General features: G+C 39.5%; 1 protein-coding gene across 9 annotated transcripts in view; it reads right to left on the bottom strand.

Moving 5' to 3' along the window:
- Nucleotides 1-9,675: 9,675 nt before the first annotated feature.
- RABGEF1 (RAB guanine nucleotide exchange factor 1) overlaps nucleotides 9,676-20,293 on the bottom strand; it is a 43,044-nt gene continuing 32,426 nt past the window's right edge. For 7 of the 9 annotated variants that reach the window (XM_036409016.2, XM_036409015.2, XM_045571231.1 and 4 more), the window contains 3 exons: nucleotides 19,780-19,871; nucleotides 14,727-14,983; nucleotides 9,676-10,271 (listed from right to left, as the gene is read on the bottom strand). In XM_036409016.2, the coding sequence (XP_036264909.1) occupies nucleotides 9,873-10,271; nucleotides 14,727-14,983; nucleotides 19,780-19,871 (748 nt within the window). In that variant the 3' untranslated portion in view covers nucleotides 9,676-9,872. Of the gene's footprint in view, nucleotides 10,272-12,880; nucleotides 13,175-13,241; nucleotides 13,531-14,726; nucleotides 14,984-19,779; nucleotides 19,872-20,293 lie in introns of those variants that run through there. The other 2 variants (XM_036409017.2, XM_036409018.2) reach the window with 2 other exon arrangements.

A 20,293-nucleotide genomic window follows, 5' to 3' on the forward strand; every position in this document is an offset into this window, starting at 1 on the left:
AACGATGCCGTGACCTCTGACCCCGGGCGTCCGACGGCGGCGCGGCCGGGACAAGATTCCTCCGTAGCGGGCCGGCGGAGGCCGAGCCTCCTGATTGGATCGTCTGAGGGGCTGGCGTGTGAATACGTGGAGTGTGTGACGTACGTTTGTGTGTCTGAGTGTGTCTGTGGTATCGCGCTGTTGTACGTGTGTGGTGCACGGGCGTGGATCTTTTTATGGGTCTGTGCACGTGTTTATTTTTTATTTTTTTAAATTTCTTTATTGGTTATGGTATCACATAATGGTCCTCATCCTCCCCATTCCCATTCCAAACCCCTCCCCACGGATGTCCCACCCCCTGTGTGCCCCCACCCCCCTGTCGTCCATGACCACTGGTTAGGCTTATACGCATGCATACAAGTCCTTTGCTTGATCTCTCCGTGCATGCGTTTAGTGTGTTGTGTGTGAAGGGTGGGAGGGTCTCTGTGCTCCTGTACTAATCTCTGCTGATGATAGTATAATTGGGTTCTATCACTTTGTAGAATAATTTGAAATTGAAAATATACATCCTCCCTGAAGAATATATTACCCTGGAGAAACACTTGTGCATCTGAACAAGTAGACCTACTGTTTATAGCTCCATTGGTAATAATAAAAGTGTAATATACTAATTAGACCAGACGTCCTTCCAGACTACCCTCCAGAGGAGGGAAATCTGGGTCCCAGGTGCTGGAGGAAAGCTGGTGCCAGCAGTAAGGGGGAGGGGAAGGTAAGGAAGGCCTACTCTTGCATGAATTTTCATGAATCTGGCCTCTAGTCTATAATTATCTATAATAATAAAAGCATAATATGCTAATTAGACTGGACGACCTTCCTGACAAAGCTGCGCAGGCCGGGCGGAGGCTGTCACCACAGCAGCCGGGGCTGAGCCCCTTGCACATACTTCTTGCATCAGGCCTCTACTTTATTTATAATCACTAAGAATTGAGGGGCAGCCCTTAACCGGTTTGGCTCAGCGAATAGAGTGTTGGCCTGAAGCATCCTGGGTTCGATTCCGGTCAGGAGCATGTACCTTGGTTGCAGGCACATCCCCAGTGGGAGGTGTACAGGAGGCAGCTGATCGATGATTCTCTCTCATCGATGTTTCCAACTCTCTGTCCCTCTCCCTTCCTCTCTGTAAAAAATCAATAAAATATATATTTTTAAAAAAAAGAATTGAGGGGGCAAATGCCCATTCAGTAAAAAGTAAAACTAAATTTTGGTATATTCATATGTAATCAAATACCAGAGCAGTGAAAATTATTGAAAACAGCTGACACAACAGTGGGACTCAACCTCAGGTTGTAATATGCTGGGGAAGCAAATCACAAAAAGATATACTGCAGCATAATACCATCACACAAAAACCCCAAAGCATGCTAACCTAATCATACTCTTGGAGATACATACATAAGTGGTAGGGCTGTGACAAAGAAAAAAACACACACAAACTTCATGTCACAGCTTAGAATTAATATGCATTTAAAAAGAAGAACAGCTGAGGCCGGTTTAGGTCATGGATAGAATGTCGGCCTGCGGACTGAAGGGTCCCAGGTTCGATTCCGGTCAAGGGCATGTACCTTGGTTGCTGGCACAACACCAGTGGGAGGTGTGCAGGAGGCAGCTGATCAATGTTTCTCTCTCATTGATGTTTCTTGGCTCTCTGTCCCTCTCCTTTCCTCTCCATAAAAAATCAATAAAATGTATTTTTTAAAAATCAACCAATGAATGCAAAAATAAGTAGAACAATAAAATTGATGTTTTTCTCTCTCAAATCAATAAATTTAAAAAATGTAAAAGAGCCGAAACCGGTTTGGCTCAATGGATGAGCGTCGGCTTGGGGACTGAAGGGTCCCGGGTTGATTCCGGTCAAGGGCATGTACATTGGTTGCAGGCACATCCCCAGTAGGGGGTGTGCAAGAGGCAGCTGGTCGATGACTCTCTGTCATCGGTTTCTAGCTCTCTATCCCTCTCTCCTCCTCTCTGTAAAAAATCAATAAAATATATATTTTTTAAAATGTAAAAGAAAGAAAGCACATTCAACAGACCACCTACCCCAGCCCCCGTTTGATTGGTTGATCCAAACACATAGCCTGGGCTTTCAGAATGAGGCCCTATCAAGTGATGAGAAATACTGCACTTCAAATAGTGATCCCGTCCACCCACCCGTCTTACTTTTCAAACCAGGAGATGACCAGATACCTTCCACATCCCACCTGTTAATCTCAAAGTAGGTGCCACCAGAATTTCAGCTGAAATCTTAATGCTTAGGTGAATTTCCTTCAGATTTAAGAATGCTTACCAGTCTTCTGGCTGCCACCCAGATCCAAAAAATTAGATAACTTTCAGCTTCATTGACTCTTCATTAAGGGAGCAAGCGCTCAGCAGGCGTGTCCTTCTGTAGAGGAAATTTAAACCAGACATCCAGCCCTGCAGACAACTCATTATTTTTTTAAAAGAGAAGCAGGCCTCAGAACTTTCCAAGGGGGCGACCCCGACCATACAAGGCCACAGTCTGCATTGGCAAGCACAGAGAAGTCGCTCAGGAAGTTCTGCTCAGAGACAGCTGTGTCACTTTTCTTAATTTAACAATTATTTATATATTTTAATTTCTATTAAAGTAGAGTTGGCATACACTATTATATTAGTTTCAGGTGTACAACACAGTGATTCAACATTTATATACCTTACAAGGTGATCACCACACTAAGTCTCGTAACCATCTGTCATCATGCAGTTATCACACTATTATTGACTATATTCCCCTTCACCTTTTTACCCATTCTTCCACCCTCTGCCCTCTGGCAACCATCAGTTTGTTCTTTGTTTCTAGGACTCCACTTTAGTTTTGTTTGGTTTGTTCATTTATTTATTTTTTAATTTCAGATGCTAAGTGAAATCAGATGGCTACTAGACTTAGTGTAAGAAAAGATGAAATACTGCCATTTGCAACAACATGCATGGACCTTGAGAATATTATGCTAAGTGACATAAGCCAGGCAGAAAAAATCTAAGAACAGTGTGATTTCATCATATGTGGGATATTACACTGAAACTCATGGACACAAACAATAGTGTGGTGGTTGCCAGAGGGAAGGGGGTAGGCCGGGTGAAGGGAGCTCAATATGTGGTGATGGAAGATGATTTGACTTGGGTGGTGGGCACAGTGCAATACATAGCTCTTGTATCATAGAAATCCATATCTGAAACCTATATGATTTTATTAACCAATGTTACTCCAATAAATTTAATAAAGATTTGTGTTATGGGGTGACCCGCAAGGGACGACCACCATATATTTCAATCCATTGTGCCAGAGACAGAGATCAATATTTATGAGCCTTTATTAAGCTGGCCAGTGACTACAGTCGCAGCACTTCACCTCGGTAAAGGCCGAACTGCAGTGCAGACCACAGGTGTTACAGCAAATTTATACCCAGAATCCACAAGAGGGAGTTAGGACAGTTAACAATGACAACCCAACGGTTACAAAAGTTACTTCAGCCGTTTCCAAGAAACTCAGGGCACAGGTGCAAGGCCTGGGCACGCTTGGCCGGAGCTTGAACTGCCTCCTCCCTCTAAACTCCGACCAACCCATTGTTCAGTGACCTGCTCCACCTCCCTCTGTCCCAAGGCATCCTGCCTCCAGGCAACGGAGGAGCTGTGCAATGTTTGCAGCCCAGAACAATTTGGACATCACCTATATGGTCATGGGCAATCTTTTTCCTCAATCTAATAAAAATAAGGTATGAGGGAGAGATCCACCAAAGGACTTATATGCATGCACATAAGCCTAACCAATGGACACAGATACCAGAGAGGTGAAGGCATGAGAGAGGGGGTGAGGGGGCAATGGGGTGATAAGGACATATATGTAATACCTTAATCAATAAAGAAAAAAAATTTATAGAGCAATAAATAAATAAATAACGTCAATTCACACACAAAAATTCCACTGTTTTTCTATTCATTCATTACTTGACGGGCTCAGGGTTGTTTCCATATGATTTAATAGATTTTTAAAATCCTACTTTTTATTTCAAGATCAATGGCAATTCACATGCAGGAGTAAGAAATAATAGGTAGAAATCCATGTGCTTTTCTCCAGGTCCCCCCAATGGTAACATCTTACTTGTACAATACCACAACCAGGAAATTTACACTGATTTTATACAGATTTCACCAGTTTTACATAATATCATTTATGGTTTACATGTGTAAACTTGTATAATCACCATGATAGTCAAGATGCACAACAGTTTCACATGAATAGGAACCATTGTGCTGCCCTTTTATATCATTCAGCTCTCTCCTCAACCCTTTCTGAATCCCTATAAACCACTAATTTGTTCTCCATTCCATCTCTATAACTGTTTTATCAGGTGCCTCCTGCACACCCCTTACTGGGGATGTGCCCACAACCTAGGTATGTGCCCTTGACTGGAATCGAACTTGGGACTTTTCAGTCAGCAGGCGGACATTCTATCCACTGAGTCAAACCATTTTCGGCTATTTCTATCTTTAGTTCACAAATTCATTCCTCTGTTATTTCCACTCTGATATGGAGCCCAATAGTGAGGGGGTTTTTTGTGTGTGTTTTTTTTTTAATTCAGTTATTATAATTTCCAGTTCTAAAATTACCTTTTAGTTCTTTTAAAAATATATATTTTTTAATTGATTTTTTACAGAGAGGGAGAGGGATAGTTAGAAACATCGATGAGAGAGAAACATGGATCAGCTGCCTCCTGCACACACCCCCTTACTGGGAATGTGCCTGCAACCAAGGTACATGTCCATGACCGGAATCAAACCTGGGACCCTTCAATCTGTAGGCCATAGCTCTATCCACCGAGCCAAACCAACTAGGGTTTGGTTCTTTTTTATATCTTTAATTATTTTGCTGGGGTTTTCTGCTTTTTATTTCAAGCACATTCATTTTTCTCCTTAATGGTGTTTTTTTTGTGTGTGTTTTTAATGATAGTGTCTTTAAAATTCTTGCCAGGTAATCCCAACATGTGTCATCTTGAATAGAAGTGGTGAAAACAGGCAACTTTGTCTTTTTCCTGGTGTTAGAGGAAAACCTTTGTCTTTCACCATATAGTATTAGCTTTGGGGTTTTTTTTTAATATACACTTTATCCTTTAATATGTTGTGGTAGTTTCCTTCTATTTCCTTCAATTTTATTATTTAACAAAATTTTCTGTATCAATTGAGATAATCATATTATCTTTTCCTTTCATTCTGTTAATGTGCATTGCATGGATTATCAAAGGTTGAACTATTCTTGCATTCCAGGGATATAATCCTTTTATTAGTGTGAGGTTGAATTATATTTGCCAATACTTCGTTGAGAATTTTTTTGCATCTATATTCATCAGGGAAATTGGTCTCTAGTTTTCTTTTTTTAATATATTTTATTGATTTTTTACAGAGTTGAAGAGAGAGATAGAGTTAGAAACATCGATGAGAGAGAATCATCAATCAGCTGCCTCTTGCACAACCCCTACTGGGGATGTGCCCGCAACCAAGATACATGCCCTTGACCGGAATCGAACCTGGGACCTTTCAGTCTGCAGGCCAATGCTCTATCCACTGAGCCAAACCGGTTTTGGCTAGTTTTCTTTTCTTGTAGTGTCCCTATATGGGTTCAGTGCAATTCAGGCCTCATAAGAATGAATTAGGAAGTATTTTTCTCTTCAGCTAATTTAGAAAAGTTTGAGAAGGATTGATGTTAATTTTTCACTGATTAAGTCATCCTGACCTGGCTAAGGCAATGATTTTTTAAATTCTATTATTTTTTCTACATTTACTAAGCATTTTTCTGTTTAGAAGGCTTTTCCTCCACCAATTAGGTGTCAACTATAGTCCTTCCCAAATGGGTTTGTATAATGGTAACCTCTAATATGTGAAGGTTGTTTTGTTGTTGTTTTTCATTAAGAAAAACCCCCAACAGTATTTACTTTGTTTTTTCACAATTAAATGCTGTTTCTTTTGTTCAAACTGTCCCAAATTTGGCCAGCGGGAACCCTTTCAAGCTGATTCAGGTCCTATTGAGATATTCCTATTAGTCTTAAATTACTTTCTTACTTCCTGACCATAAAAGAGATTTCTCACACCATTGTTTCCCCATCCCCAACCCTAGGTTCAGCCTTTTCTCCGAAGAGCACACGAGATCAAGGGTGGACATGTGATGTGTCCCTGCCCCACACTGACCAAGATGCAGCTCCCAGCCAGCTATCCACAAGATGTGCCATCACTCTTCACCCCAAGACACCACAGGTATGCCCACTCAGCCCCAAATACATCTGAGTGTCAGGGCCCTGGTTCGACTGGCCACAAGGTGGGAGTGGGGAGACCAAAAAGCCATCCTGTGGGGTGATAGGAGGAGGTTTCCAGCCCTTATCCCACCACCATGCCACCATGCTTCATTGTCCCACCAGACTTCACTTAAAAGCACAAATTCAAATATAAAATTAAGAATTTCAAGATGGCAGACAAAACATTAAAATCTTAGCACAGGAACCTTCTGAGCACAGGACCCTATGCAACCACAGAGGCTCTGTGTATTTCCCTCTATTCTTCTGTTTCTTACTCAAATTTTTATAATTTCTTTTCATATAAATCCCAAAAGCTCTTGTTACTTCTAGGTGATTTATATGTATATCTATTATGAAAAAATTTTCCCATTATATTTGCTAAGTGACTAGTAAGGAAATAAGAAAAGTCATTTTATACAGTTACTTTCAGTGGCTATTTTAACATTTCATATCTCATAACTTCAGTGAAATTTAATAATAGTTTCAATATCAATTAATTTTCTTAGGTTTTCTACATAGAAAAATCACCTACAAATAATAGCTATCACTTAACCACTTAGCATTGCTATGTAGTGTTCTGAGTCATTTAATCCTTACAACAATCCCTTGCAGCTTATACTGTTATTATCCCACTTCACAGATGAAGTGCATGAAACAGGAGAGACTTGCCCAAGGTCAAAGAGCTGCAAGGTAAGTGGCAGAGTCAAAATTCAAAACCAAATTCAAGCCTTCTAGCTCAAGTTCATGTCCTTATCCACCAGGTTATAACAGCTCTATATTAGACCAACTCCTTTCCCCTCTACCTTTATTTCTGCTTGAAGACTGAGTATCTTGGATGGCACTTTCAGAACAGCATTAAATGTAGTGATAACAAACATCCTTCTCTTGCTATCTATTTTTCCCCACCACTGGATGTCTCTAATTTTTCAAAGTATGATAATGATGTCTGTGAAAGGAAAACCTTTTTAATGTGAAAAACATTAATAGTGTATATTTTCCTAAGATGAAGAACCCAAAATCAGTTTGGAAAAGGAATGGATCATGAAATTTTATTGGTAAGGACTTTTGTTCCCAAGGTTTATTCCAATCACATTTGTAGTACATGAAATATCAATACTTTCTGGTCGAGAAAACAGAAACTCTGGCCATAGTATTGATGCTTAAGATAAATATAAGCCTCTACCTAAGGCAAGAGTCCATATCTGAAGAATTTAACCAATAAGATATATACAAAAAAGTCAATTCAACACATTGCTTTAAGATACGAAAGAAATCAAAAGACTGCTTTAGCGGGAGGCTGATATACACATTTCATTCAACAGACAAAATGTACAATGACTTAAAGAACTATATATTCCCAGGAGAATTAAGAGTGTGCATATCTGGGTTAGCACCTAGAAAGTACATAGAAAATAAAACAGAAAAAGCTTTGTGTGAAAATCGTTTGGACCCATGTTTCCAAGAGCAAATTCTCATTCATATTTGACAGTAACTCATTCCATTCCATAGGAACTTGGTGATCAGCTGACTCATGTCTTCAGTGCTTTATGACAATAGACTTGTTAACTTGACGGATTTTATTTGTAAATTTAAGGATAAAATGTTTTATATGCACCCTAGTTTTATCCCAAAATGTGTAATTGACTACAAATTTGTGGTACCTTATTAGCAAGATATTGGGAAAACAAAGGAAATTTTCTTTACTGCTTGTGTGATGTGACCTTGTTCAAGAATGGTGTCCTGGGAATTACTCACAATTTCACAGGCGCACTGATAATTTGCAGAAATGATTGCTGGGAAGGAGTATCATAAGCGGCATATTTAAGTTATGAATGGCTCCATTAGAGTTAGAAAAAGTTTTGCACGGATGGTGACTGTAAAGCCTCCCTGGGAGAGAGGTCAGTTAACAGTATGGTGTGCACTTCATGCAATATTCTTTGGTTACAGCATATGAACCACCGGGAGAACTACCTTGCTTACGATACAGACAAGTGGTTCTTAATTGGGGGCAATTTTGCTCCTCACCCCCAGTAACATCTGGCAATGTCTACGATGATTTTTCACAACTTTGGAGGGGGGGCGGAGGGGGACGCATATAGAGTCGATGCTCTAACTTCCCCTGATAGGAAAACAATCCCCACAAAATGTACCTTGAAAAATGTTCTGACACTTAGAAGCAATTAAGTTATAGTCTATATCTCAATCAGTGGGCTGATTTGGAGGTGGAGGGGAGGAGGGTGCTACTAGCATCAGTGGATATAGAGGCTAGGGGTGTTGCAGCTTCATAACAAAACTCCTCAGGCCCCAAATGTCAATAGTGCTAAAGTTGAGAACCCCAAAAAAGAGTTTTATGTGACATGTGTCTGGGTTATCCACAAAGTCAAAAGTATACTATGAAGGCAAAAGGTACCTCCTGCACTTTATAGCTCTAAGAGCTCCCTGTCATCAGTAGAGTCCTGGTCCCTGCTGTCCTTTGACCCAGAGCAAGGTCTCCTTTACATCAAAGAACTCAATAAATATTTGCTGAATGGAGAGAGGAAAGAGATGTGAGAAGCATGGTTCAAAGCCTTCAACTGAGTATACTGACAGTGAATTTATAAACTTAAAATTATCCTGAACCTCAATGCTGTCATAGTCTCTGACAATACAGGATCTTAAAATCAGGGTTGCCATGCCCTATCTGGTTTGGCTCAGTGGACAGAGCATCGGCCTGCAGACTCAATGGTCCCAGGTTCGATTCCAGGCAAGAGCATTTACCTTGGTTGCGGGCGCATCCCCAGTAGGAGGTGAGCAGGAGGCAGCTGATCAATGTTTCTCTCTCATTGATGTTTCTAACTCTCCCTCTCCATTCTTCTCTATAAAAAATCAATAAAATGTATTTTTTAAAAATCAGGGTTACCATAGTGTCAAAAATGGAGTCAACATTTTAAGAGACGTATGTCTAAAAACTTTTACATTCACTTCAGTGGCGCAAACCAAGTAAAATGGTATTAAAGGCAAACATTCAATACAATATTTTAAACCCAAAAAATGAACATGAAATGCCATGCACAGCACACACCATTCCTTTTTTTACATATTTACAATTTTATATACTTACTTATCAATATATCTTCTATCTTTACAATTATAAAATTATTTTAAATTATAGAATAGTGGTACCATTGAATTCCCTTAAACATACATTTTGTAGCATTCATGTTTTACCCTTTAAGAGGCAATTATTTACCCAAATCTAAACCACATTGAATACCACGTGGAAGCACATAGGAAAATCGTGGAGAAAAATACATTTAGACAAAAATTTCACACAAGCCTTAAATGAATCTATTTCAGTAACTCAAATAAATAGTACTTTATTATTTACTAAATTTCCTCTGACAGGAAAACAAAACAAAAACAATCCCCACAAACTGTACCTTGAAAAATGTTCTGACACTTAGAAGCAATTAAGTTATATTCTATACCTCAATCAGTGGACTGTAGTAAGGACTAGCTACAATTTAGGCTCAAATAAATACTATCTGTAAATTTTTATCATCCTGCATAAACTTGAGGTTGCAATGGTGGAGGAAGTTTATCATTTTCAACATTTTCAGAGTCAATAGCTGCTAAAGATTGATTTGGGGGCTTAATTTCAAGTGGACATTTCTCAACAATGTCTTGAACCTTTTTTGCAATTCCATCTGTCCAATCTATTAGGTCTTTTTCAAGTTTCTTGGCTTCATTCATAATCCTTTCCTGCCGTTCATTCAATTGAGACAGGAGATCCAAGTTCTTATACATTTGCTTAACACCTAAACAAGCGTCAGGAGACCAATTCTCAGATTCTTGCTTTCTGGGAGAAGTCTGGCCAGACATGTATCGATCAAAGTCTTCCTGACTTAAATTTAAAGACTGAGCGTCTAACTTCTCAATGAAAGTCACAGCACAGCACTACGAAAAGAAGAGAATGTTATTATAATCATATAAGCAAAGCCACAGATATTAGATTTTTAAACATCTTTTCATTATGGAGAATTTAAAACTGAAGCAAAAGTAGACAAAACAGTCTAATGAACCTCCATGGACTTCAGCTTCAAAAATTATCTATACATAGCCGATCATGTTTCCTTTATGCTCTCATCTAAAACAATACATTTCTTCTTTTAAAAAGCAAGAAACAATTAAATTGAATTGCCAACTCCCATTGAGCCTGTCAGAAATTCAGTTCTCTTCTTAGGTCATTCAAAGATGCTAACGTCCTGAACAGAGTGAAGTACTGAGGAGGCAACCGCAATGTTGGTTCCACTGTGGCGGCTACAGAGCTTCCTCCAGACAAAACCCGAATGATCCCTTGGAGTTGGGGCTTTCTGCTTCTCCGCAGATGTAGGGCAGAGGAATTCTTGTTGAGGACGGGAGCTCCAGGGACAAGTACCTGGGGGCACACTCCATAAAATCTTTTCGTTTTAGGGTCTTGCCCACAAGGCCTACTTGGACATGGCCAGACATTGGGAGTGTCCTCAGGGACCCCTGTGGCACCTAAAGAGGTATTTTAAATCACATGGTTAAAGGAGAAGTTTTTTGTTTTGTTTTTTGGCTAATCCTCACCAGAGGATATTTTTCTTTTGATTTTTAGAGAGTGGGAGGGGGAGAGACAGAGAAAGAAACATTGACCAGTTGCCTCCCGCACACTTGCAGGGAAAGGGGAGTCCTGGGAGGATCAAACCCACAACTTAGGTACACACCCTTGATCAGAATCGAACCCAAGGCCCTTCAATCTGTGGGCTGATGCTCTATCCACTGAGCCAAACTGGCCAGGGCAAAAGTGTAAGTTTTAAAACCAGACAACCTGAGCTGTTAGCTCTGTCACATGACAGTCATGGGTTGTGTGATCCTAGGAAAATTACCTAGGCTCTGTGAGGTTTCCACATGAGTAAAATGGGGAAAATACCAGATTTACTGTGAGAATTAAACACCATAACACATGTAATGTGCTTAGCTCATAGATCTGTAGTAAGCAATGAATAAATGGCAACAATTATTAGCATAGAAATGCTAGGATAAATACTCAGTGAAACAGACTTCTGTCAATTACACATTCTTATATTGATTAAATTTTTCTACAATGAGCACGTACCATTTTTGCATTTTTTTAAAAATATATTTTATTGATTTTGTACAGAGAGGAAGGGAGAGAGATAGAGAGTTAGAAACATCGATGAGAGAGAGTCATCGATCAGTTGCCTCCTGCACACCCCCCACTGGGGATATGCCTGCAACCAAGGTACATGCCCTTGACCGGAATCGAACCCGGGTCCCTTCAGTTCCCAAGCCGACGCTCTATCCATTGAGCCAAACCGGTCTCGGCCATTTTTGCATTTTTAAAAAAGATATTTTTATAAAAATCCTCACCCAAATCTGTAAAAAAAAAAAAAAAAAAAAAAAAAAAAAAAAAAAAAACCTCAGCCAATGATATATTTTTACTGATTTTTAGAAACAGAGGAAGGGGGAGAGAGAAAGAGATATCGGTCGGTTGCCTTTCTGAAGCATCCATCTTATATAAAAACTGTTGCATGAAATTTTAACCCTGCTATTTGGCTTCTGTAAATGCTTGCTTGCTTAAATAATAAGGAAAATAAGACTATTCCCATTCCAGAGAGGTCATTAACCTTCTCCGGACGAAATTATCAGTGCTGGCACCAGGCCAGGCCTTTTGGTTGAGGTCTCAAGGCCCCAGCACATAGGGGCTCTTTAAGAACTTGCAAAGGGGGCCAGAAACATCCCATATTTGGGAGGAAAAAAAAGGTAAAAACATATAAATAGGAAAAATTCCTCCATGTTGGGGCCCAGAATTTGAGAGACATTTTCCTCTGGACCCAGGCGTAATAAATGTAACTCCATCTTTCTAAGTATTGCTTGGTTCTTCACCAGTTTTCTGTAACATTTTGTATACCTCTCAAGCAGGAATTGAACCCAATATAACTTTTGACACCCTCAAAAGTTAACTATTAATAGCCTACTGTTGACAGGATGCCTTATTCATAACATAAACAGTAATTGATAAATATTTTGTGTTATATGTACTGAGTACTGTACCAAAGTGACTGGATCTGTTCCCAGTGAGGGCACATGCCTGGGTTGTAGGCTTGATCCCCAATAGGAGACATTGCAGAAGTAGCCGACCAATGATGTTTCTCTTTCAACACTGTTTCTATCTTTCTATCCCTCTCTCTTCCTCTCTTTTTAAAATAAATGAAAACACAATTAAAAATTAAAAAAAAAAATCAGCCCTGGCTGGTTTGGCTCAGTGGATAGAGCATTGGGCTGCAGACTGAAGGGCCCTGGGTTCAGTTCTGGTCAAGGGCTCATGCCTAGTTGCGAGCTTGATTCCCAGTGTGGGGTGTGCAGGAGACAGCCAATCAATGGTTCTCTCTCATCATTGATGTTTCTATCTCTTTCTTCCTCTCCCTTCCTCTCTGAAATCAATAAAAAATAAATATTTTTTAAAAAATAAAACTATCAGGAAGAGAAAATACAGTATTTATTGAAAAAATCTGCAGTATAAACAGACCTGTGAAGTTCAAACCCATATTGTTCAAGGATCAACTGTATACAGAAAAGAAAAAAGACATCTGATTGGGAAGCAGTTTCGGTTTTGAACAAATGAAATCTGAGGCACAACAATAGCTGGAAGTGGAGTTCAGCATGAGGTCAAAACAGGTGACACAAACCTGTAGGTCATCACTGTACATGTGACCAGCAGAGCTGTGACCAGAGGAGACAGCCTAGGGAGAAATGCACAGAAGAAAGAACCCCAGGGAGTGACACAAATCAAGAGGAAGTAGAGGACACAAAGCCTACAAAAAGACAAGAATGGGTGGAATTGTAGAAGCCAAGAGATATAAAGCATTTTTATTGGAAAAGTGAGCATAGAAGCCAACTCTGAGTTCAGCAAGAACCGGATGAAGAAAGAAGGTGCAAACATAGTTAAGGGTGTAGGTCAAGGCACTGGGAAGCTGCAGATCATGGGTGAACCAGCAGCCTCCATTTTCATCAATGAAGGCCCCTCAAATACCTCCTGGTCTTGCTTCATTTCTCCTACTACCATGTCTCACCATCTCTAGTCTTCTCGGGATTTTCAGATCATCTAATCCTCTCTAGATAACAACTGACTCCAAAAGGATTTCTTCTCTAGTAGTTAAGTGCATGCTTCCTTTATTTTAAGAAATAAATAAGGGAGCAAGCATCATTTTGAAAAAGTAGTCCCAAATCCCTCCACTTGCAAACCACACTTCCCAGATGCTGGCACTACAGCGACAGGTGGAGGAACACAGTGGTTGAGGGTGATGCATAACAAGGGCAATCCAGGTTTTGAAGGACCTGAAGCTTATACGCTTTTGGGAACTCATTTAAAAGAAAATAAATAAAAGACGAACATAAAATTAGGTGCAAAAGTGAATGCATATCTATATATCTGAAAGCCTAATATGCAAGTTGTCCATATGGGAGTTGACCAATCACTTGCTATGATGTGCATTAACCACCAGGAGGTGGCGCTGGAAAGAAGGAATGCCCTGGTTGCTAGCTGGAAGGCCCTGATCAGCCCTGATCTGGCGGCCAGGCCTAGGGGCCCTACCCTTGCACGAATTTTGTGCACCAGCCCTCTAGTATAAAAATAAATCTCATCAAATTTTGGGAGGCTTAGAGATTTGTTATCCTGGCTTCTTTTCCCTACCTATTATTTTGTACAACTTCCAGAACAGGAAACAAAGCACTTATGGTGCTGAGGTTCAAATTCATTGTTTGACAGTATATCTTGCAAACAAGCAGAAGTTTAGTGGTCAGTAAAAGGAATTATTATGCCTTATAACATATATGTGTATATATATATATATATTTTTTTTTTCAATCTTGTCTTGCCTAGAATTAATTAGCACTGTAGCAAAAACAATAGTTGAAAATCATTTCACATTCTCTAAACTGACCCTTTCTTAAAATATCTTAGTATTCAGTTCTAAGAGGTAACTTGTAGAAATACAACAAAAAATAAATCTTTTAATAAAGGAATCAAAGTCTAGGATCTGATTTACTCATGCTTGAAACAAGCCGCTAAGTGAATGGCTCTTACATCCAGGGCCCTGGCGCGTGATGGCCAAAAGCAGGAGACTCCTCACTGTGGTTATCACGTTTCCATACAAGCACTATAATCTCTGGTCAAGTATTGGGAAGTGAGGTATTTGCATGGTCTGATCACCTATGCTCTGTGCACCAAGCAAACATCTGCAGTTTGTTGACTCCTAAACTCAGGAGCAATTAATATGTCACAGGCCTATGAGTGACTAGTCATATCCCTAAATTCAACACCTTCATGGTTCTTCTCCATAACACCAAGAAATGACAAATACTCACCAAATTGGTGAAATAGTAGCCATCCTCTCCAGACATTAATCGGCTTGGGTTGCAGAAGCGGGTGATATACTGAATATTAGACTGAAGGCGTGGAGGATTACCCTTCAAAACAATGTAGATGAGAGTGGGTAAGAAGTCATCGGCTGAAGCTGGCTCATCCTTGGTGACCTTGATGGCATTGAAGATATGCTTGCTGCACTTGGTGATGCAGGCCAACTTATCTCTAGGTACACGCTTTGAATCCATTTCAATAATATCTGTAAAACAGAAAACACAGTGCTTCCAATGAGAAAATAATTACATGAAAGAAGCATTAGGATAATCATTTTATCCTATTAAGTTGGTGAGGTAACCTCACTAATCCCATTTCCACCAGTTACCTTAGTGTATATAAAACTTAAATCAGGGTGTGGTGTGGGGAGAGGGGGTGATAAAAAAATAAAACTTAAACTCGTTGTAGCTGGTTTTACTCAGTGGTTAGTGTTTGCCCGAGAACTGAAAGGTCTTGAATTTGATTTTGGTCAAGGGCACATACCTTGGTTGCAGGCTCAATCCTTGGCCCTGGTTGGGGTGTTGTAGGAGGCAACCAATTGATGTGTCTGTCTCACACTGACATTTCTCTCTCTCCCTCTTTTCCCATCCCTTTCACTCTCCTTAAAGATGGGAAAAATATTACTGGGCAAGGATTAACAAAAATAAATAAATAAATACACACATACATACTTAGATCGAACAAACAGTAAATACCAGCTCATACTTACTAAAATAGAACACGTGACCATGACCTAGCACTACAAATTTCTTTTAATCCTCAGATGATGCAAGTGGTACTTTTTAAAAAATATTTTTAATTGATTTTGCAAGTAACAGAGGGGGGATTTGAAACCAAGACTGACTCTAATTGTCATTCTTTTAATCCTGATGTAAAACACCTCATGAGTTCCATGGAGAAATAAGTCTCTTAACTGCTTCTTAATGTATTGTAAAACTCATTTAGAAATCCTCAATTTGCATACTGCTGTTTAGCAATGTGGCTATTATACAAAGCATATTTCTCCAGAAAAAAATTGCTTCACTGCCCTTTACTACCACTAAGTCCAACTGGTGGGCTCTTTTCTGTTTTTAATATATTTTTATTGATTTCAGAGAGGAAGGGAAAGGGAGAGAGAGAGAGAGAGAGAGAGAGAAACATCAGTGATGAGAGAGAGGCTGCCTCCTGCATGCCCAACACATTGGGGAATAGCCCGCAACCCAGGCACGTGCCCTTGTCTGGAATCGAACCTGGGACCCTTCAGTCAGCAGAAGGTTGGCACTCTATCTACTGAGTCAAACCAGTTAGGGCCAACTGGTGGACTCTTATATGTACACACCCATTTGTCAGAGGACTAGGAGATGGTGAAGAAAAGTTAGGTACAAACTCAGTGCCAGAACAATGCAAGCCAGGGAAGGAAGTGTGCCTTTGGATGCACATATATGCTTGCCATCTGAAATATTATCAAAGTAAACAGCTGAGGCAGCTGAATTTGATACCAGTTCTTGCCATGAGCAGAAATAAAAGTTTCAGATTTAGGTGACATGATGGTACGGGCCAGAGAGTTCTTTTTGCTCAATTCCTATCCGTAAAGTAAGCTACTTGAGGGACCCTCACAGGACCATTAACCATGTGTCAGAGACAGAAACACTGGACAGTGCAGAGGCCTTATGTTAACTTACTAATGCTTTTATTCTCTTTACTTATGCACCTATATTGTGAAGTATATAATCTTCACTTTTTTATAATTAGTTCCTTTACTTTTTTATTTCTGGATTATAATATATGTCTCAGTCTATTTTTCTTTTTGCATTTAAATAGAACTTATTACAAAAAAGATACCTGGGGAAGATTTTTTTATACTTTCAAAGCCTTTTGTTCTTGATTTTTATTCTCTATTTTAAATTATTTTCTTATTAATTTTTATTGTTTATGTTTTAAAGTAAATAAAAATGAATTATTTTTTTTATCTGGATGCATGTGTAATTGCCACTGCCAAGGGACAGGGCCACAAGTGTAAAGAAGAGAGCATAATGGGGGGATTTCTCCCACTCTCTTCATCCTGCAGCAACCCCTCCATCTCCTCTCTGAGTATCACTCAGCTTAAAAGAAGTTTCTTAGTTGGACTCTTTTGGACTGCAACAACCCAACATGCAGCTCCATGATTTACACTGTCCTAAAGTCTAAATTAGGAGATGCAGGAGGAAAAAAAAAAACAAAACAGGAAACTAGTCATTGTATTAGCTGTTCTTCTTTTTTCCCCTTTTTAAAAAATATATTTTATTGATTTTTTTACAGAGAGGAAGGGAGAGGGATAGAGAGTTAGAAACATTGATGAGAGAGAAACATCGATCAGCTGCCTCTTGCACACCTACTACTGGGTATGTGCCCGCAACCAAGGTACATGCTCTTGACCAGAATTGAACCTGGGACCCCCTCAGTCCACAGGCCGACACTCTATCCACTGAGCCAAACCAGTTTTGGCGTAGCTGTTCTTCTAGTAATGATTTCCCTCCCCAATCTGCCTGCTTTTCAGAGTTCTTGCTTGGGTCTCTTGTCCCTGGTTTTTACTTCTAATCAGTAGGAAAGGTAGGGTTGAGCATGCATCCTCAATCTTAGCAGATGTCTAGACTTATCTTTAATGGAGTTTTGAAACAAAGTAGTCTGTACTTCTAGGTTATGTTTGACATTTGGGTTGGAAAAGTCCATGTTGCAGGATTGTCCCGTGCACTGCAGGATGTTTAGTAGCATCCCTGGCTTTCACCCACTGGAAGCCAGATGTCAACTAAAATGGAAAATGCCCCATGCAGTGTATTTATAAACAAAAATGATAGTGCTGATTAGTAGCACACAGGATGATTTGGAGAAACTGAACTGGTATCTCTATATTTAAGAACAGTATTATTTTTAAAAAGGATGACTATTATAGACTGTCCTATAAATACTCCTGTACTTACACTGACAATTTTAACGTTTAGGAAGGAAGTTATTATATAATCTTTGGTTCTCAAAGAGGCAGAATATTGCACTTGGATTGGCAAGATATCTGGGCTACAATGAGAAAGAGTAAGAGGTGTTTACAATTTTGTGGCTGAATTTGTACTATCAAAAGATCTCTTGAAACATCATCTCAAGTGTCTTGAAGAAATATTTTACCTCTTAAATTCTATTAACAAATGGTTGATGTATTGAAATCCTCTTTCTTAGTTCTATTTTTAAGTAAACAACAGTTGGGTACTTGCAGTTTCTGGTTTTGCAAAGGTCTGTCCTGTGACTTTTCAGAAAAGTGTTCTCAACATAAATTCCTATGGAGTACTTTAAACATAAACCATGCCGAAACCGGTTTGGCTCAGTAGATAGTGTCAGCCTGCGGACTGAAAGGTCCCGGGTTTGATTCCGGTCAAGGGCATGTACCATGCATGGTTGGACCAGGGGGACCAGGCTTTACAGGGAGCGGAATGGCTCCTCCCAGTAGGGGGTGTGCAAGAGGCAGCTGATTGATGATTCTCTCTCATGGATATTTCTAACTCTCTATCCCTCTCTCTTTCTCTCTGTAAAAAATCAATAAAATATATTTTAAAAAATATTTAAACATAAACCAGTTGGTCTTGAACTTGGTAAAAGTCTAAAAGGTGCATATTCAGGCTTTTGAGAGGCTGTTACCTTCAATCTCTTATAATGTTCCCTGAGCAAAAAGTAGGCCTTGACCCAAAGAACTCAATTCACTGGACCTATGACATAGCCTAGCAGAAAGGCTTTGAACAAAGATTACAGCATTTAGCTATGTCATTTAGACTCTTAATGGGGAGTTAGAAACAACAATTCATGTAATAACAGGAATTAAAATGCAAAGATAAGCAGAACCTGAGAAAGTGGGAAAGAATCGTGTTAACAGTAGATAACCCAGTCTCTAGAGAGGCCTTGGAGCTGTTTCTAAGTCCTGCCGCCCTTCCAACCCTCATAATACGTATCTTAAGCAAACCCCCATTTCTTCTTGTTACTTGAGGGAGTCTCTGGTTCTTATAACCAAAGGAGCCAGCTACTTCAGAGCCTGCCTCCAACACCGCTACCGGCAACTGGCCTACTTTCCTTCCCGGCAGAATTTCATTAACAATCTTGAGTGAGCAAATCTTTCCAACTCTTCCTAATTAAGGAGAAGTTGTCCAAGGTTGGATGTCTTTTCCTTTAGGAGTTTTTTGTTTCTTGTTTGTTTTTAAATGTTTGTGTTGCACACTACTCGTTATTCCTATGACTAAGAAACAGAAACCCTATTAGGTGCCTAGACCTATCCAGAAATGGCAGAACCATCAATATAGGGCATTTCATATACTTTCTGAACAAACCAGAAAAGTAATTCAAAGCATATCTCTGATTAACAACCAATTAGAAGCATCATTTTAATATGTAACTCTAATTTGGGTATGACCTTGCCTCACCAATTACCTCCCTCTCTCCAAACTTACTTTGACTATATAAATGCAAATGAGCCCAGCTCAGTGTTGAACATTGTCCTATGAACCAGGAGGTTGTGGTTCAATTCCTGGTCATGGCAGATGCCTGGGTTGCAGGCTCCATCCCCAGTAGGGGGCGTGCAGGAGGCAGCCAATCAATGATTCTCATCATTGGTGTTTCTCTCTCTATCCCTCTCCCTTCTTTTCTGAAATCAATAAAAATATTTTAAAAAAGAATTAATGCAACTGAGTTTTAAAAAATTTATCTGTATTTGATCTTAGTTTAGTTCAATATCCAAGAAATAAGGATCCTGGATCAAGAAAAGTGAAGGGGAAAAGTAATTTACCTGCTAATCAGAATGCTTTCAATTCATAAAACTAATACTCCTGAAAATCATTCTTACCACATTCCAATATATCATTGCAATCTGAATTTTAGAAATACTTTACTATTTTTTTGTTCAACTGAAATAAGTATGGGTTTTTAGAACATAATGTTAACTTCAAGGGGAAAATATCCAAATACACACACACACACACACACACACACACACACACACGTTTCACTGACCTGTAATTGCTTTCACCACCATATCAGACACTTCGGGAATTTCTTCATTAACAGGGACACAAAGCATCTGAGGTGTAACCCAGTGCAGGGCTCTACAAGAAAGACAGACAGTAAAAAAACGTTTAAAGAATGGACTTTTTAGTCTGGTCAATTAGTTAAAGCATTGACCCAAGGACTGAAGGGTCTCAGATTCTATTCCAGTCTACATACCTTGGTTGTAGACTTGATCCCTGACCCTGGTCGGGATGTGTGCAGGAAGCAACCAATTGATGTGTCTTTATCACATCAACGTTTCTCTCTCTCTCTCACACTCTGTCAATCCCCTCCCTTCCAATCTCTCTATAAAAATCAATGGAAAAATATCCTTGGGTGAGGATTAACAAAAAACAAACAGATAAAAAAAAGAATGAACTATAGCCATTTATCTTATGATTTCCATCAGTTACAAGAAAATAAGGGACACCACTGATTAATAGGGCAATTCTAGGCCCAACCACATCACCCCTGCACAGAC

The sequence above is a fragment of the Pipistrellus kuhlii genome, unplaced genomic scaffold (genome assembly GCF_014108245.1).
Source record: "Pipistrellus kuhlii isolate mPipKuh1 unplaced genomic scaffold, mPipKuh1.p scaffold_m20_p_4, whole genome shotgun sequence".
Lineage (NCBI taxonomy): Eukaryota > Metazoa > Chordata > Mammalia > Chiroptera > Vespertilionidae > Pipistrellus > Pipistrellus kuhlii.